Source organism: Chaetura pelagica, unplaced genomic scaffold, assembly GCF_000747805.2.
Source record: "Chaetura pelagica isolate M959 unplaced genomic scaffold, ChaPel_1.0 scaffold356, whole genome shotgun sequence".
In the NCBI taxonomy this organism is placed as follows: Eukaryota; Metazoa; Chordata; class Aves; order Apodiformes; family Apodidae; genus Chaetura; species Chaetura pelagica.
Genome location: NW_009953964.1, coordinates 377,037 through 403,544, shown reverse-complemented (window position 1 = coordinate 403,544; position 26,508 = coordinate 377,037). Strand labels below are relative to the sequence as shown.

The 26,508-nt window shown below is 35.5% G+C and overlaps 1 protein-coding gene across 1 annotated transcript in view; it reads left to right on the top strand.

The window, feature by feature from the left end:
- Nucleotides 1-26,508, top strand: part of DOCK2 (dedicator of cytokinesis 2) — a 137,510-nt gene that overhangs the window by 24,042 nt on the left and 86,960 nt on the right. The window contains 12 exon segments of the mRNA XM_010001940.1: nucleotides 15-113; nucleotides 1,096-1,168; nucleotides 1,246-1,349; nucleotides 3,185-3,368; nucleotides 3,462-3,559; nucleotides 4,831-4,920; nucleotides 5,171-5,271; nucleotides 6,461-6,595; nucleotides 9,417-9,525; nucleotides 13,087-13,157; nucleotides 13,788-13,894; nucleotides 25,270-25,418. Of these exon segments, the coding sequence (XP_010000242.1) occupies nucleotides 15-113; nucleotides 1,096-1,168; nucleotides 1,246-1,349; nucleotides 3,185-3,368; nucleotides 3,462-3,559; nucleotides 4,831-4,920; nucleotides 5,171-5,271; nucleotides 6,461-6,595; nucleotides 9,417-9,525; nucleotides 13,087-13,157; nucleotides 13,788-13,894; nucleotides 25,270-25,418 (1,320 nt within the window).

Genomic DNA, 26,508 nt, shown 5'->3' with positions numbered 1-26,508 from the left:
CCTGTGTCGGTCAGGGCGCCGTTTGCCTGGGAGCGGGGGACAAGCCCGTCAGTGAATACAGGTCGGTTCTTTACTACCAGGTCAAACAGCCGCGTTGGATGGAAACACTGAAGGTACGGCCTGGACACATTCCCCTTCCCTTTGGGGTTTTTTCTCTTTCTCTTAATTTCTTACTTCCTCACACGCAGTTGCACTTTCTCTAACAAAAACAATTTGGTCCCGAATGCAGCTGGGAGGACAGAGCCCTGGTCATGCATCAGTTACTGGAGATGAATGATTACTGAGGCTTAAAATTTGGCCTGGAAAATTATGTTAAGGTTTTATTTAACAAAACAAATGAGGTCACCTTAAATAACCTGATACATTCTGACATGGCTTATTAAAAAACAAAATACTGCATTTTTTTCTGATGCAGTGACCCAACAGTAATAAGGAGCTTAAATTGCACTATTAAAATAAAAAGCCCCCCAAACCAAATCACACACTCTGCCACAAAAACTCAAATTTTAGAGCAAAAAACCCCACTGTCTAGAATTTCTTTAGAGACGTACCAATAGCTATCTTATCTAGCTTGAATGTCTGTGTAAAATGCCCAGAGGCTTCCAGAAGCAGTTCTTATCACAAATTTCTTAGGCTTGGTAGCAAGCATGGGTTTTTTAAGACTATTGATTTTGCTAAAATTTACCTACCTTCTTCACCTGTTAACTAAATTACTCAGCAAATTAGCTGTCTGATATGGGGAATTTTCATAGTGCAGAGGTGTTGCATAATTCTGTGTGGTTAACAGGATAATTAGCAAGATTGCAGTATACTTATTTTCTAGCCTACAGACACCTGTCTGCTTTAACTCACTGCATTCTGTGTTTAATTTCCTCAGTGTGGCTAGACTTTGAGCTACGTCTAATGATGAATTGCTTATCAGCCACCACTTACGCTGCTATCACACTCAATAGTTTTAAATGGTCTGTGGAAAGACATAATGCAGCCAGTAGAAGTGGTGCTTATTTAATCTAAAATAAGAGCACATTATAAGTGAAAACATCTTTTGCCTCTGCCCTTTTGAACTCTATTGATCATTTTCTGATTTTACAAAAGGTGGCAGTGCCTATTGAAGACATGCAAAGGATCCATCTACGCTTCATGTTCAGACACAGGTCATCTCAAGAGTGTAAGTAAGGAATTTTTTTACTTGAGTCAATTTCAGTTCCTTGACGTATGGCCAACTGAAAATATTTTCCTTTGCAGCTAAAGATAAAGGAGAAAAGAATTTTGCAATGGCCTATATAAGACTAATGAAGGAGGATGGAACAACTCTTCAAGATGGCATCCATGATTTGCTAGTTCTAAAGGTACTGGATCCATTTTTTCATATTTTTTTTCCCCCATATGACACCTTTTTTCACACTGTTGATTTTGACTGCATTGCTTATTTTGATACATTTTGTTACTCTGTCAAAGGTAAGAATTTTTTGTCAGTACAGAAAAATCGTGTCAGTTGTTCCATGGTCAGTAAACACTGCTCTGTGTTTTAATTAGAGAGTGATGTTATTTAAACACAATGAGAACTGGTTACTTTTCCTACTATTATTACTCAAGTTTGTGCTTTTGGTCTTTTGTAGTATAGAGGAAGTAATTGCTAAAGCTCAACACCTGGGTGCATGAGGTTATTCTTGCTTAAGGGGGGGAAAAGTGTTGTTTTGATTTTTTTAGAGTCTTTGTCAGATTAATAATCAGGAAATGTAATCTTTGGAATTCATGGTTTGAAACTGCTCTGTGCAGTTACTTGAGAACATAGGTGCAAGTTTCAGGAATTGGGTTTTGGGTGTGAAAGTCTAGCCCTGACTTGACTCAGCAAGCATTTTGGACTTTGTGAACTGAAGCAGGGAGGTGAGATGTTTCAAGATTTGTTTTGGTTTTTTTTTTGTTGCTTAATGTGGGATTTTATTTAGGTTTTGTTTGTTGGTTTTTCCCTCTCTTGAGGAGCAGTGTTTAGCAGGAACTAAGAACCAGAAACCTGATCTAGAGGATGGTGTCCCTGCCAATGCGGGGGGCTTGGATATAGGTCATCTTTAAAGTCCTTTCCAAGCCAAACCATTTTATGATTCTATAAAATCACTTCCAATGCATAGACATTTTACATAGGTCTTTCTTAATGGTCTATTCATTAAAGTAAACCAAGTTGTTTAGGTAGTCCAACAAAGATGAATGGCAGTGATTAGTTATTTATCTTGATTGGTACCAATATCGATAAATACTCAGATTAGGAGGGAAATTATTGCATTGTATGACTGTGCTGTTAATGTTAGTTACAAAATTCTATCTAATTCAGTCCTGCAACAACCCAGTAATTTTTTTAAGGTAACAGCATAGATAAGAATTGCTAAACAGAGTTGACCTAGTTTATGTTTGGGAGAAATAGGCAGATTTTTTGACATATGTTGGTGTTCTAGTATTAAAAATAGTACTAGTAAGCTATAAGTGGTTTAAGTAATTTACATCTGGTCTTTCAAAATAAGTAACATGAAAACTGCTGAGTTTGAATAGTGTACCTCTTTTTCACTGCCTTCAAGCATTGAATCTTTTTTGAGAAACTTTAGGATCAAATTTTCAAGCCTGTTCCCTGTTGTCTGTCTAATTTGTCTCAAAAAGGGGAAGTCAAGATTCTCCTCTGGTTCAAAAAATTCTAAGTAGTAATTATTTGGCAAGCTTGATACAATCATAAAACTTAGAAATGCTGTCTGTTTTGCTGTATAAGGGTTTTGACTTTAGTCTGTCTAGGTAAAATTTTATATTATGGTAAAACTTTAACCTTACACATAGTTTCATAGAAAGTAGGGACTGCACACCTACAGTCACAGAATCAAATACAACCCCAAAACTTTAGAAAATAATTCTAGATTATTGTTTTTGTAACTCAGACTTCCTTACTGCACCTTAAAACACATACCTTTATCATTTCAAAGCAGTATTTTCCCTGCATGTTCATTGCAGCCTTTCTTGCTGACACTGACTCTTGGCTTACCTGTGAAAGCTATGCTGGAGCTCAGAGGTTCTTTATCATTCAGTGCATGCACTTAAGTCCATAGAAATACAGGGTTTTGCTTACTTTCGTAGAAACGACAACATAAGTTTAATTCTAAATCCAGTGTTTGAAATAAGCAATAAATGGTATGTTGTTTTTCAGGGGGACAGTAAAAGAATGGAGGATGCTAGTGCTTATTTGACATTACCTTCTACACGTCAACACATGGAAAATAAAGGAGCAACCTTAGTCAGGAATCCAAGCAATGCAGGGGGGCTATCAGTGAGCTCACGAGATGCATTTTATATTTCAACCCTTGTTTGTTCTACAAAGTTAACTCAGAATGGTATGTAACTTCTAAATAGCCAGAAGTTTTAGAAATATATTTGCACAAATTATAATTACATCTTATGTTGTTTGTCCATTTATTTCCTCTTAGTGGGTTTGCTAGGCCTTTTGAAGTGGCGTATGAAGCCAGAGCTCCTTCAGGAGAACCTGGAGAAACTGAAGATTGTGGATGGAGAGGAAGTTGTGAAGGTGTATCTTTCTATAATTACTTTATTTGTTCTTCATGTCCCTTTTTGTCATGGCAGACATTGCAGAAAAAATGCTACATAGTTTCAAAATGTAGAAGGTAGAGGGTCAGTTACAGTAAACACAGGAGCTGAAAGAAGCCTGTCAGTGATACTTTGTTTTATGAATGGCATTCAGTCTAATGCTTTTGTTATGCTTAGTTTGCACAGACATGGGCCAAGCTCTTCATTAGAGGGAGCAAGTAAGCACCTGGACAGGATTCTTAAGTGCTAATCTTTTTTTTTTTTTTAACTTGTTGCTCTGGTATTGGTTACTGTTAGATGCTGGATTGCTAGTCAAATTACCCTGCTTTCATTGGTAATTAATCTATTAGGATAATTTTCTGGTTTCTATTGTTTTATTTTCCTGGAGATTTTGTGCATGAATGGACAATTAAATATCAAGAGTATTATTTGGAGTCATTGTTGCTTTCATCAGGTGTTTATGTATATGTCACAGACAAAGATTAATTTAAAACATTTACAGAAAAAAATATTTTAAAACCAGGTAGGATATGAAGGCAGTAACTAAAATAATTTCTACAGTCTCTGTTGGACTGTTTGCTTTTATTCATCTTAAACGTTATAGAATTCCTCCTGTTTTCTTTACAGTTCATAATTTACCTGTTAATATTTTAAAAAGTGTGTTATGTACCCAGTGCTTTGTTAATAAGTATAGTATGAATAAAAAGTTAATATTTTAGACAGTGGCAGACTCCAGCATTCAGATAAGGAACTTATTAGAAGTGTTATTCTTTAAATGTAAGCATTAGATGCAGCTGGAGAGCAGAAGGAAGGAGACCTTGCAAGCAAATAAAATTTAATCAATGATTTGGCTTTCAAGTCACTGGGAGACTTTCCTTTGATTTAAATTAGGCTTTGAATCAGACCACAGAAGTATTGAGTGGTTTTTTAATCACAATGTATGTGAAAATAGCAATGAAGAGGTATATGTATCACTAAGGAGTTAGGAATGCAATTTTAGATACTTATGTTACTGATAAAGCTTAGGGAAAAGCTAAAAATACTATGAGCTGAACTTGTATTATTGGTTACTTGTGGCTGGTGATGTAGATTCTTAAAGAAACTAGAGCTGAAATCCTTGGAATTGTTTTTGTAAGCTAAGTGATGTTTCAGTGAAGGCCTTAGAAGTTTAAACTTCAGAGGAACCAGTACTATTATCTGAAAACCGACATGTCATTGTTTGCCAGTGTCTCATTTTGTGTTGCTATATAGTTTCTTCAAGATACGCTCGATGCCCTGTTCAACATCATGATGGAACATTCCCACAGTAATGAATATGACATCCTTGTCTTTGATGCACTGGTAAGAATTGGCACCAAATAATTTCATTAATCAAATAAAAGAGCCTGAGAATTTTGAATGACACAGCAAGTAGGTTTTTTTTCAGGAAAATAGTTTAAAAATTTCTAGAGAACAGATGCAATATTACTATTTGAAAAACAAACTGCTGTAAAAACACTTAGTAGATTATCAAACATATTTCAGAAGACTTGTATTTGATTTAAAAATGTGACTTTATGCAGAAATGCTCATTATGGTCATGTCTATTTAGATATACATCATAGGACTCATTGCAGACCGTAAGTTTCAGCATTTTAACGCTGTTTTGGAAGCGTACATCCAGCAGCATTTCAGTGCAACACTGGCATACAAGTAAGTCTGCTATCTCTTCTTTTTTGTTTATTTTTTCTAAACCTTCACCTTCACACTGAAGAAAGTAAATTCTGTTTATAACTTTTCTGATGTAGTGAATGATGACTTGTTTTGAAACTGCTGTTTGCTTATCTATAAACAAGCCTGCCTATGAGAAACATATTATAAGCAGAGTTAATTGACAAATAGTATTTGATTTGGGATTTAATGATTCCTTGTCATTAATTTTTCTCATTTTTGGATTTTGCTATGTCTGAGCACTTCATCTGGATCCTGTCAAATTTGTCAGAAGATACTTAGCTGACGTTATATACTTACATTTCTGGCCTTAATTTGAAGTGCCACAAGTGAGCATTTGAGGATGTCCTTAACCCTTTTATTTAGATTTCCATGTGTTCACTCACAGTGAGAGAATTCATGGGGGAAAAAAATCATACGAGAACTGTCAAGTCCTTGGATGCAGTTAGCAGTCTGTTGTTGCACCAGGAGGATTTCAGTGCAGTGAACTGGAATTTTGGTATTTGTTATGTAGTCTGCTCTGAAATGGAGCATTGGTATTTGCTATATGGTCATGCTACTAGGCAAATTAACAGGATTCTGCTTTTTAAAAAATATTAATTTTGGTTTTTAAAATTATTTTGGGACCTTCTGGATAATGCCCAGATTGGAAGACAGGGATTCATAGAAGCTGTGGAAACAAGTTATACAGTAAATTTAATGCTTAATTTGAAAAAGGTTTTTGCAGTTGATGAAAAAAAAAATTCTTTGATTTATGAAGACAGCATCTTCAGTTAGTGCTGATCTTGGAGAGGTGCTGTTAACAGGATAAATGGTTTTGGTTTTTTTGTTTGTTTGTTGTTTTTTTTTAACCTACCTCAAGTCTTGTTCTGGCAGCTTAATGGGGTGGCAGATAGAAGCAGAACTTTAATTTGTCTTAGGAAAAATAAATTGAATACCTTAGCCGAAGGTTTGGAATAGTTAAGGATATCTTATGGTGTCTTGTGCTAAATTTGCACCAGTTCCAACTAAACAGGAATGTCACACAGGTTGTGCGTTAGTATGTGATTTTGCTAGGATTGAAAGGCAGCAGTTGCACAATCAATCCTTTTTCATTTTTATTTACAGTAGCCAAACAAGTTGGAGAAGTTAATTTTTAAAAAATTATTTGTAAAATGTTTTTTAATTTCAGGAAATTAATGACTGTTCTGAAGACTTACTTGGATACCTCCAGCCGAGGGGAGCAATGTGAACCTATCCTAAGAACTCTGAAAGCACTGGAATATGTTTTCAAGTTCATTGTTAGATCAAGGACATTATTTTCACAGTAAGTACCCAGGCTATCAGTCCAACATCAGAAATAGAAGTAGATCTGAGAAACAGCAAAAACTGATTCCAGAACAGAACTGTAGCTTTCATTTTTATGAAAAGAACAGAAAAGCTGGCAGTTGGTCTACAAAACAGACATTGCTGAGATATTTTTTTGGAGAAGGTATCCTCAAAAATTTGCTTTCTCATTCACAGTGTAAATTCCAGAGACACATTTAGTAATAGCAGCTGATTTCAAGGTGTGGTTTTTCTTTTTGTCGGGTGGCTTGGCCTAAGAACAATGGCTAACCAAACATTGTGGCAGATGGCTTGAAACTGGATGCTTGTCCTTGAGGTCATGATGTTCAGGAGATCAGACCGTTCATAGAACAATGTAATTCTCAGAAGTCATGGTTCAACTGAATTCAGAGTTTCAGATCTCCAGTTAAGGAATTTATAGGGGAGATTCAATGGATTAGAGATGTATAGTGGTGTTCAGGGTTAGGGAAAATGGAGATGGGGAGAAAGAAGTACTCTTCACAGTTACTCTCCTATTGTTAAACTGGTCATGAAAAAAATAAGATAGGAATAAAATGGATTAATGCATTTTCTTCTGTGAGAAAATGTAGAATTTATGATTAAAGTGCTTCACTTTCAAGGGTTGAGATTAGCCTTCTTGGAGGCAAATACTTTGATGTAATAGAGCTGAGACAGATCTCTAGGTCATTCTCCCATTAATTTGATGGCTGCTTGAGAAACTAAGATGCTTTGTTTGAAGGTAAGAGACATTACAAAGCGAAAATTTTGTAGGAAAGAGATGAATAATGACTTGTAATGTAAGACAAAATGGAAGACGTTTCTATCTTGTCAGACAGATCTATTGAAGATAACCAAGTTCTATTTTCGTTTGTGTTCATTCAGTTCTGTTGAAGATACATAGATGTAATGGAAGTGAACATTTTTTTACTCCAGTTAGCTGAACTAAGGTTATGTCTTGCAGCTGTTTGTTCAGTAACTGTTTTGTAGAAAGGTCAGTATATGTTAGCCAAGGGTTTACATAACACAGAATTTGAAAACATGAAATGTTTGCTTTCTTCCTTTCATTGACCTAGGGTTGTTTTCACTGGTGAGATTAATGTACACTGTTGGAAAGAAGTTGTTTCCAAGGAAATTATTACCAATCTTTATAAATTTGTTTTAAGAACAAGGAATTTTAATGGAAATAGAACACAGAAAACAGTGTCTAAATGGAAGCTAGATGATTCAGGAAAAAGAATTATCCTTCTGCCCAGTCTAAGTTAGTCCTGGTGTAAAAACACCTTTAATACCTATGATGTGATGCTTCTGCCTCCCTCCTTGCTCCACAGGTTTAGTCAAGAAACCTTCAAACTTCCACTTGAATTAAAAAACAAGTCTTAGAAACAATTAACTTTTGCAGCAATGTTGTGTAGTCAATAAAAGCTGTATCAGTGTATTAGCCAAGTAGCAGTAATATATTTAGATTGAGACAGTCATATTGTTACAACTTAACAATTTAAATATATTTAATTCCCATTAAAAAAAAAATAAATCTTAAATAGACCCCATGTGTCACAATCCCTAGTATATTTTTTACAAAATGTATTATTTAACCAAAAATCAAACCATTAAAATACCACTTGAAAATAAATGACTGTTGTTATTACTAAAAATTGTTTGTAGAAGCCTTATACATGTACATTTATCTGGTATGCATTTTTTATGTAGCTATCATGCCTCAGGAGGGATGTACCTCAAGTAGTATGCAACATGTAGGTTGTGTATGTGTATGTGTAATTTTTTTAATCTCCAGATAATGTTTTGGGTCTTAAGAGTTCCTTTCCAATAACTGCTTTAAATCTCATTGACAAGCATTGACGTAAACAGTGCAGAGGCCACAGGCCCTGAATAGTGCACCTCTCAAATGTTTCTTTTCTTCAAAACTTCTTTCTAGTCACTGTATGAATGGCAGTGTTTTTTTCTTGCTGTAGACAAAAGTTCTTAATTTGCCTTTAGTTCTGTTATTGAAAGAAGTTTCAACTTGAAAAGAAAAACACAAGGCACTGTAATACATGACTTTCAAAACATGGATTTTTTTTTTCTCTTCTTATAGCAAGGCATTGCATCAGAGGTGCAGGATTTAGTTTACAGTATTCAACACACTTTTCAGGTTTCTCTTGTCACCTTGATGTTTTCTTAGCTTGTTTTTCTTTGGCTTTTGACAGCTATTTCAGGTAACTAATTGAGCATGTCACCAGTGCTTTTTAACATTTACATAAGCAGTGTTTAGTGTTAATAGACAGTGTGAATAACACAGGAGACTACCTGTAAGATTCAAACTTTAGAACAGGGAATGAAGAAGTAATGAGTGAGTTTAATGTAAATATACTTTTTAACTTTAAAGCATCAAGTACAGACTTTTTCAAAAAAGCAAACTGGTTAATGAGTGCAGTAAATATAGCTGTTTGAAAAAGTGGCAGACAAAAGAATCAGTGATATTATGTGAAATTATCCTAAATAACCTCAGTAGTGGAAAAATTATTATTTTTGCATATAAGTCACATTGAAAGTGGCATTACTTTTTAATAAGCTGCAATGTGAGAGGTGTCATTCTTTAAAGGCTTAAAAAAATTTTAAAAAATATTGATGTTGAGTTCAAGCTAAAGAACTTACACACAATGCAATGAAACAGATATAACCCTTTAGTTAGATGTTTTGGATCCACTAGCAAAATATATTTTTAAGGTCATGTTAAATCTGGTCAGTTTAGGACTAGGAAGCTTTTTGTTTCTGAAAAGATAACCTAGTGCATCTTTCAACAGGTTATATGAAGGCAAAGAACAAACAGAATTTGAGGAATCTATGAGGAGACTCTTTGAATCCATCAACAACCTTATGAAGAGCCAACACAAAACTGCCATTTTGTTGCAGGTTGGTGTGTGTTTGGAAAAAAGTTTTTTTATTAAATGTGGTTTTGGCTTGTGGGCTTTTGTTTTAAATTGAGGAAAATACACTCTAGGGAAACTGATACCTTGTGTGATTTGTGTAGTTTGCCTTTATTGGAAGACCAAGTTATCTAATAACATTTGAAGCCTAGATTGAAAAGATCAGAGGATACAATAATTCTGTGAAAGTAGTGAGTAGATGAACCAAAACACAGATGCTGGAATCTTTGAAGGAATTAAAGGAAGTGAAACCTCCAGTAGGAGCTGAATGTTTGATTTTTGGGTTTCTTCAGATACTGTTCAACAGGAATTCCTCAGTCTTAGTTTGAAAATCAAACTTCATAGTATCAGCCGTTCGGAGGTGCATCATTAAAACAACTGCAAAAACGATCAAAGTTTGCCATTAATATAAATACTAATTATTTTACCACTTTGGATTCTGATGTTTTAAGAAAACTAGAAAAAAAATGCCCTAATAAGATAATTAGTATAAGATAATTGATGTGTCGTTCTGCGTTAAAAAAGAAAACTATCAAGGCTTCCTGTTTAGTAGGAAACAGAAGATGTTATTGGACAACTGCAATATTGATGCTTCATACATGCTTCAATATGAAATATATTTATTGGTCTTGTCTTTTCCTCTGGTTTTGCAACAGTGATTTCTTTCTTCCTAGACTCAGTAATAAGTTTTTTGGAGATGATAGGTGTAGTAGTACAAAGTTATCTTTGCACAGTAAGGGAGAGGTACTGAGATGGTACTGAAAAACGGGAGTCCACAAGTGTGTACCTTGCACACCTAGAGAGGGAAGTTCACAGAGCCCACTGGAAAAACAGAGTATCAAAACAGTCTTGAATCTGTTACATTTGAAATTACCACTGATATGAATTCCAGTGGAATATAGTTTGGTAGGATGAATTGAACGGGTTCAAGTGGATTACACTCTGAAGATATCAGAACAGAGGAGGAACTTTTGGGAGCCCTGAATAAAGTTAAAAGTAATTTGATTTCCTGGGACATTGAAACTGAAAATGAACTAGTTTACAGAGCCTTGTACTGTAAACTTTTAACTCTTTATTAATCCTTGTTTGTCCAAGTATGAGGTTTAGTTTTAGAATATTTAAAATGTTATTTGAAACCTAAAATGTCTGTTGTTTTCCAATGATTTTTTTTTAAAACTTGGGGCTCTGTATATCAGTCAGTAGTAACTTCCCAGTAATTTTTTCTGATAGCAATCATAATCATATTTGTGTTGAATATTAATTCAGTCAGGAAAATATATTTTATAAAATTATGTGTGATATGAAACAGCCTAGTCACTGCCAGAAGCACTTTATTATTTCAGTTTATCTTCTGAGTGATGTCTTGCTTCCTAATTAGTTACATGCTGTAAACATTTACAAGGAGGTGAAAATCTAGCTATTTGGTATCTTGTTCTAAGGTGGTTGAAGTTGAGAAATGTTTTGACTTAAGCTTTAAGAGGGTAGGTATGAGATTCTTTTTTGCAGTACTGTTCATATAAGTTTTGGATAGCTGAAAACTGAATTGTTAATTTGTTGTTTCCAAACTGGAAATTTACATGTAAATTCAAATAAGCCTTTCCTTTTTACTTCTGGAATTACTGAAATTACTTATTTTGTTTAAAGGTGTAGATAGAATTACTAACTTCAACAGTGCATGAAGTAATTTTACTACAATTAGAACCATAAATCCAGTGTCCTAACTTTGCTGTTATAAAGCATTTCCTGATGTTTGAAAGCAATTATATCAACTACATAAATAATAAATTTCCAGAACCTGCAAGTTCCTCTTGGTCAGGAGAGTGGAGGTGAGGAGGAGCAAGGTGTTGTTAGTTCCTTCTGACCTTTCTCTTGATTCTCAGGGAAGAAACATAGTTTTCTGCAGATATGTTTTGAGTCTTTCTAAATCAGTCTATACTTCTGGGGAATAAAATCTGATTAATTATTTTTAAATGTCAGATCGTGTTTTTATTAAGTCATACTGGTGGTGCCTGATTTGTAGTCTGTGTGCCCTTTCATTGACAAGCTTGTGCTTGCAACCTCAAATTACAAATCAAGCTCCAGCTTCTTTTCCAAAAACTGCTCTGTGCCTCAATTGACACAGCACATCTGACCTACAGACGTTCTTGTCTGTTGTAAATGTCAGCTAGACCGAGTTTGCTGTTAAGCACTGGTTTTAAAATGCTCCCTGTTCTGTTCATACTTTCAGAAACCTCATATGACACCTTCTCAAGGTCATGGAATCATAGGAATAATGAATTGTCTGTGGCATTAAAAAGTATGAAAATGATGCAGTATAAATATGCTACCTTTATTTTCTTATTATTTCCCACACATTTGAGTCGTCCTTATTACTGGAGTAGAAACTAAGAACTTCAAACTGTACAGAAGTGCAAAGATTACTTATGAAAGAGTAAGGCTAGAAAAATACTGACAGTTGATGTTTTGATTGTGGTGTACAACAGGGGAGAGCAGAGGAACTTTTAGAAGTTGCCTTGATAGCAAATAGGATTATAATGACAAACAGAACATCAGTGATTTCTTAAAATGTTTCCATCTCATGGGTACTTAAATTTCATCAACAGGTAATGTAATGTTACAAACAAGGATAACTATGAAAATAAGCTTGGTCAGGTATAAAGGTTAAAATAAATTGCACATTAGGTTGTATATGCATGGATTTTCTGCAACGCTGTGGGTGTATCTGTATCCCACTTAAAAAAAATATTCTCTAAGGTCTGAAGAATGTAGAACATCTTGTACTGCTTACTAGGAGATTTTTATGACTTCATTAAGGGCAGTGTTCAGTTCATGTCCATAGTGCGTCATTTGAAGCAATTATTGCAAATGAACTTGGGAGTTCAGAAGAATGCAGGTGATATACTTGTTATTGTACTTCAGTTGGTACAGTAGATCTGCAGAGAAATGGTAGTGATATCCTTCCCCTTTCCCTCCTCATGCAAGTGCAGAATAGGGAGTATGTGGAAAGGCAGACAACACAATAGACTCAGTGTCAGTGGAATACTGACTGAAATATTTTGTGGCTGCTGGTGGCCTTGATGTTTATAAAACATCTTTCACAGTAACTGTGAATTGATGTAAAATGGAATTCAGGTGCTGCTATTGCACAATGTCTTCACACAGTATTTGTTGCATTTTTAGCCCACCAGAGATATCTTTATGGGTGTTTTAAATAGCCTCAGGTTTTCACAGACCTGATTACTTTGTAAAAGAAAAATAAAGTAATTTTTCCCCAGCTGTTTCAAGGACCTAATAATGTAGAAGATAGTGTTTTTTGTTGAAGTGGCAACAGCTTTTAAATACTTAGTTAAGGTTCTCAGAATTGTGTGTGAATGTGAGAATAAGGTCTGCAGAGGAACTACTTTATTTGAAGGCATCTTAAACCAGCGTTGAACCAGTCTGAAATACTGTAAGCACCCTTGCTGCAGATTATTTTTTTTTTTTTTTTGCAATTAATATCTGAATAGTTCTCATCTGAGAAATTAACACAATCTATATGTCAATGCAGGTTGCTGCCTTGAAGTACATACCATCAGTTCTTCATGATGTTGAAATGGTCTTTGATGCCAAGTTACTGAGGTGAGTTGCATTTGAACATTTAGTAGATATATCACATGGCGTCTGCAGTGTAATACTGCTGTAAACAATACATTATTATTGAATAACAATAAGTCAACAAAGCTATGCCAGTTCATACTCATCAGGACAGTGGTTGAACTCTGGGCATATGTTCTTAACAGGTAGTTCTCATCTGACTCACATAATGACAATTAATTTTGGTCACCTGATACTTAGGCAGTAACTTGGTAAATAAAATAAGCAAGTGGAACAACCTCTCTTGGCATAAGCCATATTACAGAAAATGACATCTGATTTTAGCAGTTTAAATAAGTATCTTTCTCTATTTATTAAACAAAAATCAATTGTCTCCGCCACACATAAATATGTCTTTATTGTTCTGAAAAAAAATGGAAAGTAATAAACATCTGTAAACATGTCCAAAGTCTAGTTCATCCTCATCTTGTTTCTTTTGAAAGTTTTCTTTCTAAACTGCTACTGTTTTCTTGTCAATATTTGTGATATGGTAAATAAATCAAAGTCTTAAAAAGAAGTGCTTGAAAACATATTATATTTTACTCTTTGTCTTTCTTTATTAAAACGTGGTTAATTCTCTGTGCCATATTTACAACTCTTTTCCTTTACATGCAGCCAACTACTATATGAATTTTACACTTGCATTCCACCAGTCAAACTACAGAAGCAGAAAGTGCAATCCATGAAGGAAATAGTACGCAGCAACCTTTTTAAAAAACAAGGTAAATACAAAATCCCTCTAAGGCTTAAAATAAATAGTTTTGAAAATGTTGTCTGATATGTGTTCTGTGTAATTCATGCTTGAAACTGAGTAAAACTAATACTGAATATGGATGCCAGAAGTCTGACCTCTGGAGAGGATTAATCTCTTCCTACAAGAGGGCTGTTGTGCAAAGCAAGATTGTTAGTCTAGAACAAGGAACAGGTGGGTCTCAGAGGAACACTTTTATGTGCTTTTCTTATGATATAATGGTTAGAGTGATGTAGCTGTGTATCCTTTCAATGAAATTGTAAGCTCTATAGCAAGACAGGACCATGAAGTGAAACTTTGTGAACACAGCTTGTGTTAGTATACAAGGCCTTTGCCTGGGTACAGGAAGTAAGTGCTGCTTTTTCTATAGCATAGCTCAGCTGTGGTGCAGCATCTCTAGCTATAAAAATTACAATGTTTTTTAACCTGTATCAGAACTTACTGTATTCCTCCACTCCCAGAACAGGAGTAATAAGTTGGTACTGGAGTGACTTTATTGGCCCTGTGCTTAGTTTTTCTTTGTATTATCACAGAAAGGGAGCTTTCGCTGAAGGACTCGTAGCAAAGAAGCCCAGTTTTACATGATTGACTTAACAATTAAAATTTAGTGCTCTGTCTCCAGAACTGTGAGCCAAATGGCTTGCTTCTGTCTCAGGATCTTACTCCCATGGGGAAGACTTCCAGAACTTTGAAAGGCACATGAGCTACTCAGCTGGGTGACCATTTAGACAGAATTTCAGTTTCTGACAATGTATAGATATAATGATTTTAGGAACTTGACAGTACAACAGTGGTAGCAAAAAGTACTGAGTGTGAGTAGATTCTGAGAGGACTGTTCTGCTCACTTCATCCCTGTGTTGCAAGAAGAGTGATGCAGATATAACTAGATAGGGCAGACAAAAAATAAACTTTATTTTAATAGACATGCATTGCATTCCATTGAGGTAGAAATGTATTTTGTAAGCTATAACAGTAATGACCTGTTTATAGATTTCCTGGACAAAATCAAGAGGATAATGTAGTTGGTTTTGTTACTTAGATTTAATGAAGTATTTTAACCTGTATTTATGTTCATTTCATGGTCACCAGTTATGATTTTTTTTTACTATGTGTAAAACTCAAGGTTGCTTGAGTCAGTGGAACTTTGGTTGCTATAGTCTGGGTATCTACAGGCACTGATCCAAGCTATTAAAAGCAGATACAAGTCACTGATTTTCAAACACATCTAAATCTGTATTCACAACTTTTTTTTAGTAGCTTACTGTACTTCTATTTTACAAGGCCAGTCTGATGTGTCATTGCGTTGCTGCTTTCTTGTACTGCTGCTGCTTCTATGATCAGAAGTGTCAGTCTTAGTTTTATCTCTGCACCTTATGGTGAGTCCCATTTAGACTAGAAGGAAAAAGATCCTCTAGCAAAACTGAAATATTTTTGAGTTAAAATAACGTACTCTCTTGAGTTCTTGATCTTACCAGAATTTGGTCAGTTACCTTGATTGTGTTTAATACACAGATAATAAGTGTAAGCTATACTCATTTCTTTATTTGAAGGGCATGAGAGGGTGGGAGCAATATGTGTGCATCAGTATTCTGAGGGTGTGGAAGTTTTGGTTCATCTCCAGTAAACCCACTGCTTTGCTATCTGCAAGAACAGTTAGAGACTTAAAGCATCTGGGTATTTCTAGTTTTGATAGGATGAAGGGTATTTAATCTGCCTTTTGGTAACTTTTATGCTTTTAGTGTGTTATGTTAGCCTCCACTCTAGTAATATTTTTTCTAGAAGAAAAATTCAACTTTTATTCTGTCTCAAAATTTTAGAAGACAGAAAAAGAGCAGATACTGCTGTGAAATAACACTGGTTTGATAGTTTTTCTTTAAATAAACCTGTCTCATGGAAATAGGTTTGTTATTGTTTCATATATCAGAAGTAATGGTCAGATCCCATGCTCATATAATAAAGAATAAAGCCCTAATATATGTCCCAAAAGAAAACAGCTGAGCATACAGTAACCTGTGTGCTTCACAGTTATGTAGGTTTGCATCTTCTACCTTTTAGTGTACATCAAACAGCTCCTTTCTTCTATATCTATGTATACTGCAGAGGAGAAAAGAGTGGGGTTTTGGATTCCAATTACAGTCTGCTTGGTGTGGTTCTCATTTCATGTGTTTAGGAGGCCTGTGCTTTAGCTAAGGTTTTTTAATACAAAATGTTCTGTAAAGCTTTTACTGCTTGCAGATAAATAATAATAGATTGCTGCTTGCTTGTAAATGCAGCTTGTCTGATGCCTTGAAATATATAGCTGGTATATTATGGCAAATGTCTACCTCAGAACATGTTGTGAATCATAAAAAGGGTATATGTTTTCTCTTTCTCTACTTCTGTGGTAGAAATGAATAAGAAATTTTGATAGAATTTCTGAATCTGAGGTGCTTTTATAAAAACAGTAAGGGGTGCTTTTTGTGTACTGTCAATCAGAAAATAGTACCTTTTAATTTTCTCCAGACAGTGGGTTTGTTTAGACTTAAATTTATACATTTACCAAAAAAAATCATGTTCAGAACCTCTGTGTTATGTTTTGCTAATGTCAAGCAGCTAAGACCATAAAGGCAACACTTAATATCTAAAATATTTGCCAGCCCACCTGCTTTACACTGGGTCCTCTATGTCTGAAGAGGTCATTGTGATACAAACTTGCACTTGCACAGCACACAGCTGAAGTGTATGCACAGCTGAAGTGGAAATTAAGTTTGTTTATATGCTTTTGGTTATTAAAAATGCTATCTCTACCTTAAAATGTTTTTACTTTTATAGTTGGTACATGATTTGCTGTTTATAGAGGATCTTAGGGAAACAGATTCATCTTATTCAATTACAGGTTTAAAATGAGCAATTATCCTCTACAGAAGCAGTTGCCCAAAATAGAGGAGGCAAGACAATATTTTTGCTGACCAGAGAATATTCATTTAAAGATATTGTGCTATAATATCATGATGAAAAGAAGGAACAAAACTGCTAATTGCTGTTACTGTAGAGTTCAAAATTTATGCATACCTGAACTGACACTTGGTGTTGTTTTCCTTGGGGGGCAGAATAGGGGGTAAGCATACGTTTTCATCATCCTCAGTGGAACCCAGTAAGGGCCAAAGAGACTCCTGCCAGTGTAATTTTTTTTTCTTGCGTCAATTCCGTGACAAATTTCTCATTACTCTGACACTCGGCATGAGCAGCTAACAATGTTACTGTTGCCTCTGTGCAGTTACCCAACTGTCAGTTAGGGCATTTAATCATAGTTTCTCTCTGGGTGATGATTGTTATGACTTTCCTTTCACCTAGCCTGTCCCTACATTGCTTATGGCAGAAAATCAGCCTTGAGAGAATTGCAGGATGTTTTATAGCTAGCTATTATTTTATGATTATTTGCATTGTTGTCTTGTTTTTGTATTGCTTGAATTTACCCTTCAAGATGTAGTTACTAAAGGTGAAGGTCTGCAACAAGTTTGATGTGCAAGCACTAAAGAATATGAAAAGACCAATTCACAAATACCTTTGATATTATATTAGCATAAAAATGTTTCTGTACTGTGCTATTGTAATATTGTGCACACTAAATTGCAAAAAAGTATTTTTTTTTCTTTTACAGTGTTGTGGTTGAAAACAGAAAATTCCAAATATGCCTTTATTGCTCTACATTAAATAGAATTGATTCTAAAATTGGTAGAGAAGCAACTGTGTTTGCAGGGTGATTCATTACTCCAAGCAATGAGGTGGAAGGTATTTACAAGAATTAAAGCATATGTAGTGTATCACAAAATAGAATGCAGCATGAAAATGAAGGCAACATTGCCAGCAGTATCATTAACTTAAGTTCACATTTATCTAGAGCAGGTAGCATTTTTTCTGCCATGAATATGGAATATATTTCTCTACATTGCTAATTGCAATGAAGTCTCATTAATTTGCCTGTGTTTCAGATTATCCATTTTTCCTCCAGGCTTTAGTATTTAGTCTCTTTTTGTGTAGTTCATTACAGTTCCTGTTCAGTTAATTTACTTCCACTTCCAATGATATTTTCTTTATAATTTATTTGGATTTAATATATTGATATTTCTTTTCCCTTACCCAATGACATTCACAGCATTTTCCAAGGAAGCAGAATGGTGAAAACATTAACAAATTTTTTTCAAAATATATTAAAAAAAAGACCCAGGGAAAATTGCTTGTATTAAAAAAAGTTATAGATTAACCTGAAGTTGGAGGCCTTGAGGTTCAGCTGAATTTATCGATATGTATTCCCAGACATTCAAAAATTTTTATTGTAGACTGTCATGGCCTTGAGTGCTTTTGTGCTGGGATGCGCAGTCCTCTTGACTGCTACTGTAATTGATCTTCACAAGCCCCACAGTGCTCCAGCACTTTGACAAGACTTTACCTTACATTGACAGATTTTTCTGTTGAGGCATTGATTTCTTGTTCCCACTCTATAACTATAATGCAGCTTGAAGAGGTCATGATAGATCTAGGTGTTTGAGTGGCTGAATGTAGGGAGACTGGTTCTTTCTACTTCCTGTGCTGTTTCCCTATGATTTTTAGAAACTTTCTTACAGGACGTGTGAGCATATGTGCAGGCATTTATCCAGTTTTGTCTTCAGACAATATTATGTCATTGTTGATCAGAGGACAAGAAGTCATCTTCATTTTGATTTTTGACACTTCTCTTTTAGATCACTCTAGAATTTATTATTTTAAAATACTTTTAAAATATCAGAGGGAAAGATATGGTTGTCTTGTACAAGCACCCCTAATGGGATTTCAAGGTCTCATGTATGATGTAAGAAAATGTCTCCTGTCATTTCTTTCTCTTTTTATACTGGGATGCCATGGATTACTCTCTTGCTCTTCTGAAATTCTCTGTTGGCCTTCCCAATGAATAGTTTGTTTAGAATTGCTTAATTTCTATGTGAAGATACTTTTGATGAATTACTGGGGTTGTTGTTGTTTTTGTTTAGGTTTTGGTTTGGTTTTTATTTTTTTTTAGCAAATCTATTGTTAAATTCTCTGACCATCTCTCCATATTTGAGAGATCACAATCCAATTGTTATTGTTCTTCATGTATCTGATCTTACAGTATTCAGACCTAGATTTTTATTGTAAGATGACCATGGAATACTTACTGATGTTATGTTTAAATTTGTAAATCAGCTTTGGGAGATTTGTTTTTTATTGGTGTGAAATGATATAAAATGCTTGAATATGTAATAAAATGTGTATGTGTTCAGTACTGCTTTTGACTTTGTATTCTCTAGAGGACCATTCCTGATTAGGAGTTTGTGCTGTAGCAGAGCACTGTGAGATCTGCTGCAAGGAATATAACTCTAAGTAGGTCACACAGATGGTCACTGGCAGGGGTGGGAATAGGATTTCAGTCTCTTGGCTGGAAATCGGGTCCTCTTCCTCACTGTGGCCGTAGACACAGCTATGGCATGTTCAGCAGATGCAACTTGCTTGCTGATTTTGGAAGAACAGCAGCAAGAGACATATGCTAGCAGCAGGGGTTAATTTGTCAGATACCAGAATAAATGCTGAGACTTTAGTGTTTTTTTGTTTTGTTTTTGTTTCCTCACTGAAGAACTCTATTGTACAATTTTTTAAATAATACGTGTACTTCGACACACCTATAATTAGACTGTTTTCCTAACATTTATTTGTGCATTACTGAGTGTGCCACCTGTGAGATATTCTGGGTTTTTTTGCTTTCAGTGCTTGAAATGTATTGGTAGTTCATCTGTTGCTGATCTAGAAGAAGAAAGTTTTGAGTCAGACCTGAAATTTGTTCCTTAATATGTAATGCCTGTATAGGTGTGTCCTACATTTCTGAGGTGCAGCTGAGGAAAACTTACTGATAGCTTGGTCCTGTGCTATGAATACTGCATGTTATGAATGATACTCTGGTTCAACTATGGCATCTTTTGTATTATCTTATGATAAATATTGTAATATTAAAATCAAGTGAAGTAGGTGAACTGTAATATAGCATGAAGTGAATGCAAGTAGAATGAACTGAAATGCATCTTTCAGTTTAACTGTTTTTAACTATTCTTGTAATTCTACGTTGTGTTCCTAGCTTGTATTCCTGTTGATACACATTTTTAAGCTAAAGTTTTTTTGGTTTTCAATTTCTGTGATTGTTTTCCTGCACTGGTTTTAATACAACTTCTCAACATTTTAAAACAGAGTTTTTCCTTCCTTCTTTTAAAATATGTGGTAGTGTTTTTAGAGGTACATTACTTTTAAAGCATCACTTCACATCTGGTGTTTATTTTTTGCTGGTTTTATTTGTGCAATATTTTGGTATGGATAAGGATGGCATATGAATATCTCCTTGAATATGTCTCTGCATACATTTGTGACGAACATGTGTAGATTAAAACTATTAATTTATCCTGTTTGTGAAGGAGTAAGTGACGTGATTCATATTGTTGCTGGTGACTTTTTGTTAGACATGACGTATTGTGGCATTTTTTGGTTACAGTTTTATAAATATCTTTATCTATGGAAGGAAATCTAAATGAAGTTAGGTCAACTAGTTTTAACACTGAACTTATAAATACACTTGTAAAAACTCTGTACAGCTACTTCAAATATGAAAGAGAGAACAAAATCTTAGTACACAAGTTTGTATGAAGCTGATATTTTAGTGAATATTTTGTGACAATCAAATGAAATGTGGAAACTTGCAAGTTGGAATTCATCATTATTCCATAGCACAAGCACAAAGTAAACTTTTGCATCTGCCAGAGAGGATATGCTGACAAGAGTTTGTGGCAGGCTGTAATGATTGCTGACTGGAAAAGGCTCTGAACACTCTAAGTGTTGTTTTGGCTACAGGGATGATAGTGTTAGATGTTGCTCTGGCTGCCTTAAAATACATGTCATTATTCAGCTCCCATGAAGAGTAGAGAAGCTTGAACATATGCTTTGAATTTGGCAAGTGGATGTATTCTTCAGTGGTGTGCTGTGACCATTAATGCCATACCTATTCTGTATCTAACCTTCCTTGCTGGCACTTGTTTTTAACTGTCAACAACAGTATTGTGAGCTGGCTTCACAGGATCCACCATTGTGTTTCTCCTTCCTATGTTAGCATTGGATTCCAGGAAACTAAGTGTTTGCATCTTGAAGTGCTGTTAAGTGCCTGTAGATGACCTACGTAGATATCCCCTGAGGCTTTTATCTAAACTGTGAGATTTAAATTTAGATTTAGCAATAAATAAAATATATGCATTTTTAGATTAATGACTTCTGGGTTTCCAACAGATTTAAAAGGCAAATAATGAAGAGGGAAGGCTTTCAATATAAAGATGCCTGTAGCTATAAACAGATGTCCTTTGTGAACAAGGATGGTGCTTTAATTGAGCACTGAGTACCATCAGAAGTCTCTCCTTATTGAAACTATGTAGTTCACAGGTTTTATTTTTAAGGCTTTGCTCTAAATCTGTGTTCAGATGACACCTATGTCCTTATTAAATTGGTGTGCCAGTTCTTAAGTGGGCATGAAGCCATCCTAACAGATGGTTATGACTACAGGCATGCCAGGGAATCGAGAGTAGAGTTTCCCAAGGGAAAAAAAAAGTGGTGTTAAACCTTTATTACCATTTTGGCTGCACATGTGAGGCAGCCAGGAATGAAATCCATCTGCATTTTTTTTTCTGAAGGAGACCTAAATGTCTTGTTTAATGACATTATTGCATTAATGACTTAGGGTTGAATTTCACTTACCTGGTACAGAAATAATCAGCAGGTATCTGCTGAAATAGAATAAGGTGAACAGAAGGTTTAAGAAAACTCAACAAACAAACTGAACTTTAAACTGAAAACATGTAACTGCTTAATCTTTTACCAGAATGAATCAACTGATCCTTGTGCATGAAGGTGTTACCAGGGAGCTTCTCTTCAAGAAGTGTGTTGGAATTTAGGGTTGATAAATACATAGAACAATATATTTTGATTGACCTTGAAATAAATGCAAGGTAGTCAACCTGCATGTTGATGTCTTAGGTGTACAAATACATTTTGGGGCAGCATGTTTCATTCAGGCTTGTAGAAAAAAAAAATCCAGTCAGAACAGTTGTTTTTTTCATAGGTTTGAACATTAAGAAAGAGTTTCTGTCTGGTGGCCATCTTACCACCACATTTATCAAGCAAAAAAATAGCTAGTATTTAAATAGGCATCTGCCCCCCCATCATGTCTCTCCCCTCTGTCTTGAGCTTTCTTGGGTTGTGAGGGGAGTTGTGTAGATGTGGATTGCTCAATCAGGGAACCAAAGAATCATTTTGTTTAGAAAAGACCCTGAAGATTGTGTCCAATCAATCATAAACCTAACACTGCCACATCCACCACTAAACCATGTCCCTAAGCACCATGTCTGCACATCTTTTAAATACCTCTGGGGATTGTGACTCAACCCTGGGCAAGTGTGTTTGGGGCGGTTTCTGTTCAAAATATCACTTGGGAAAGAAGACCAACCCCCACTTGTCTACAACCTTCTTTCAGGTAGTTGTAGAGAGCAATAAGGTCTCCCCTCAGTCTCCTTTTCTTCAGGCTAAAAAAGCCCAGTTCCCTCAGCCACTCCTCAGTAGAGTTGTTCTCTAAACCTTTCACCAGCTTTGTTGTCCTTTTCTGGATGCACTCCAGAATGTCATTATCTTTCTTGTAGTGAGGGGCCCCAAACTGAACACTGGCTTTGGGGTTTGGCCTCATCAGTACCGAATACAGGGGGACACTCGCTTCCCTGGTCCTGCTGATTCATAGACAACAGTGGACATCTTGAAATAAATGCAAGGTAGTCAACCTGCATGTTGATGTCTTAGGTGTACAAATACATTTTGGGGCAGCATGTTTCATTCAGGCTTGTAGAAAAAAAAAATCCAGTCAGAACAGTTGTTTTTTTCATAGGTTTGAACATTGAGAAAGAGTTTCTGTCTGGTGGCCATCTTACCACCACATTTATCAAGCAAAAAAATAGCTAGTATTTAAATAGGCATCTGCCCCCCCATCATGTCTCTCCCCTCTGTCTTGAGCTTTCTTGGGTTGTGAGGGGAGTTGTGTAGATGTGGATTGCTCAATCAGGGAACCAAAGAATCATTTTGTTTAGAAAAGACCCTGAAGATTGTGTCCAATCAATCATAAACCTAACACTGCCACATCCACCACTAAACCATGTCCCTAAGCACCATGTCTGCACATCTTTTAAATACCTCTGGGGATTGTGACTCAACCCTGGGCAAGTGTGTTTGGGGCGGTTTCTGTTCAAAATATCACTTGGGAAAGAAGACCAACCCCCACTTGTCTACAACCTTCTTTCAGGTAGTTGTAGAGAGCAATAAGGTCTCCCCTCAGTCTCCTTTTCTTCAGGCTAAAAAAGCCCAGTTCCCTCAGCCACTCCTCAGTAGAGTTGTTCTCTAAACCTTTCACCAGCTTTGTTGTCCTTTTCTGGATGCACTCCAGAATGTCATTATCTTTCTTGTAGTGAGGGGCCCCAAACTGAACACTGGCTTTGGGGTTTGGCCTCATCAGTACCGAATACAGGGGGACACTCGCTTCCCTGGTCCTGCTGATTCATAGACAACAGTGGACATTTTGCATTCTGATAGGAAAAGTTTTAAAATGGCTTCTGAAACTGTGGTATAGAGGAGCTTTACATTCAGTAAAGCTTACTTCTCCTCCTCCTTACAGTGTCCAGTGCAGCTTTTAACTTTTGATTTAAGACTTCCCAATTATTGGTCAAATAGATATCACTGGCATGAGGAGTGTGATTAAAATACACATAATACTTAAAGTCCTAATATTTTTTTGGTCCAGGAGTACTCAAAATGTAGTTCAGCTAGAATACAGGGTTCTCCTTGATCAGTGGCTTTAAGTCTAGTATCTTACTTTATTTTTGAAATTAAGCATGTTAAGATTAGGTTCTTGTTAAGATTTATTATTTGGTTGGTTCCTGCAGCTTCAAAAGCTATCCAAAGAGAATGTTTATATTTGCTAGATGTCAGATATTTCAAGGGAGATTTTAATGGTTTAAAAATTGATCTGGATATTATTTTTGGAGGAGTAGGAGCAAATATATATGTTTATTCCAGTAGGTGTGAAGCAGGTATGTGCTTATAACATTGCATCCTCTTAGTGCATTCAGTGCAGGAAGCTTGTTGATGTGTGCAACTGGTCACACAAATGAGCTATAAGGTGTGTGAAATTTCTTTTTATGCTGCTCTTTTTATAGATCTTGTGTTGATATGTGTTATTTAACTAGTTTTTTAGTGAGTCTGTAATTTGGATGTTAACTAAGATTTCTCTTGTTGCTTCTTCCAAAGAGTCAAGACAAGACTTTAAAGCACTAAGAGATCAGTTAAGTGGAAATTAGTAAGAACTTCAGCTGACTTTGACTAGAATGCTTCTGTAGTTCTACACTGATCTTACTCTTGGGTAGAACCTTTGAAGCTACATTTAGCTCTGTTTTCTTCCCAGGTTATGTTAATAAACATAACAAATCATTGAAGCATTTGTTCACACTGCTGCATGGTACTCTGTTTAATTATATAGCACTGTACAAGTAAGTTGCTGCTTCCATCACTCAGTGGCAGGTATGAATTAAATTAGAAAAGAAAGTCTTCTGTGTCCTGTACTCCTAGGTAGACAGCACCTTCTTTGAATTTATTTCAAGCTTGTGCATTTTATCCTCCCAACATTTATGATAAGCACCTCTGTCTTAAAAAGCAGATGAACGTGAGATTGAAATGCAAATTACTAATTGTGTCAGCTTCCTTGGTTTTAAATAACGACGGATGTATGCATACTTCTTGCTCTGACAGGCTTGATAGCTGTTTCATTAATGTTTTCCTTGTCTGCATTCTTTTATGTGTTCTTAGAAAGGATGTTTCAAAATTACTGCAAAGAACAATTCTGTTGCTGTTTGTCTTATTTTCAGACAGGATAATAAGTATTGAATTTTTCCAATGTTAAACTCTTGTCACTGCTTAAACATAACTTATTTCTAGGTGCTTTGTATGTGAAAGGATTTATTTGTTCCTAAGTCTTCGGGGCAAGCTAAACAGCCTCCAGAATTTAACTGAAACAAATTATTTTAATCAGGAGGTTGTGTTTTTCGTATATGACAAATAATGCAAAATTTCACACAAGTTTAAGAGTGTCCCTGAGGCATGATTGGAAAATCAACAATTCCATGTTGAAAGAGACTGTAGTTGTTAAAGCATATTGTATTTCACTGTTTAGAGGAGGGTTTATTTGCCAGTGGTATTTGATTTATTTTCTTAAGATAATTTGTTTTCTTTCAGAATGCAGGGACATTCTGCTTCCTGTGATTACAAAAGAGCTGAAAGAATTGCTGGAACACAAAGATGATCAGCAGCTCCAAATCCAAGAGAAGAAGTACTGTATTGAATTACTCAACAGCATCCTGGAGGTTCTGAGCTGCCAAGACCCTGTAAGTATTGATGATGACACAGATGGCCCAAATCTGTAGTAACCCTGAGCTGATGAGGTAGTGAATTATTGATGCTGATGAATGTCATCTTAATTTTTAATACAAGTCAGTGGCAAATTGAATTTTTCTCCTATTTTTCATAAACTTAAGTTAAAGGGCAGTTGAGATATTTAAGGTGAGGTACTGAAATCTATGCTATTTTATTTATTTCTCAATTTTATATTCTTTTAATATCTGCTGTCAATCACCATAGTGTAAGTAAAAGCAGTGAGGCTGCTTTGTTTTTTTCCTAGAAGTTGTTTAAACACCTTTAGTTTTGATTGGTGAAGTTTAGTGGAATAAGTGCTGAAATATAATCATAAAATGTGTTGGGATGGAAAGGACCCATACAGATCCTCTAGTCCAACCCCTCTACAATAAGCAGGGGGATCTCACAATAGACCATAATTAATAAAGTTATTTATTTTGTGAATACCTTCTGGTTTTGCCTGAGCTAAAGGTCAAACACAGTTGCAAAACAAGATAGATGAATATGCTCTGCATCCTTACCACACAAATCAAGTTTGAAAACAAACTTAAACAGTTGCTCTCCAAAGTAGTAGTAGTTGGTTTGTTAAAGACGTGTTATCAAGTATGACTGTATCAATTCGGATATATCAATAAAAGGATTTGTGGCTCATGTTTGCAAGAGTGACAGCATTGCTGTTTGCAGCACAGCATGAAGTCAAATTCTTTTGGCTATATGTGTAGTCCCATGGAGTCTGGAGTTTGTTTTGCAGATTCTGATGTGCCATTTCCAGGAACAGGAACTGATGTATCCAGAATGGTGTAGAATCTCAATGGGCTGTTTTCCAGAAAAGAAACATTAGAAAATGTAGGGTTTTTTGAAAAGGCATCCCATTTAATGTATTTCTTAAACTACTGATTCTAAAGAAAAATATCTCAGTCAACCTGTGTCTTACTCATATTTTAGGTATGATGGTTGGCACAAAACCAGTTGCTGAGTAGAATTCTTACTAATGAATATTTTTGTTCATTTTTAGAAATGCTTGTAACTTTCTATCTTGGGGAAAAACCCAATTTCAATTGC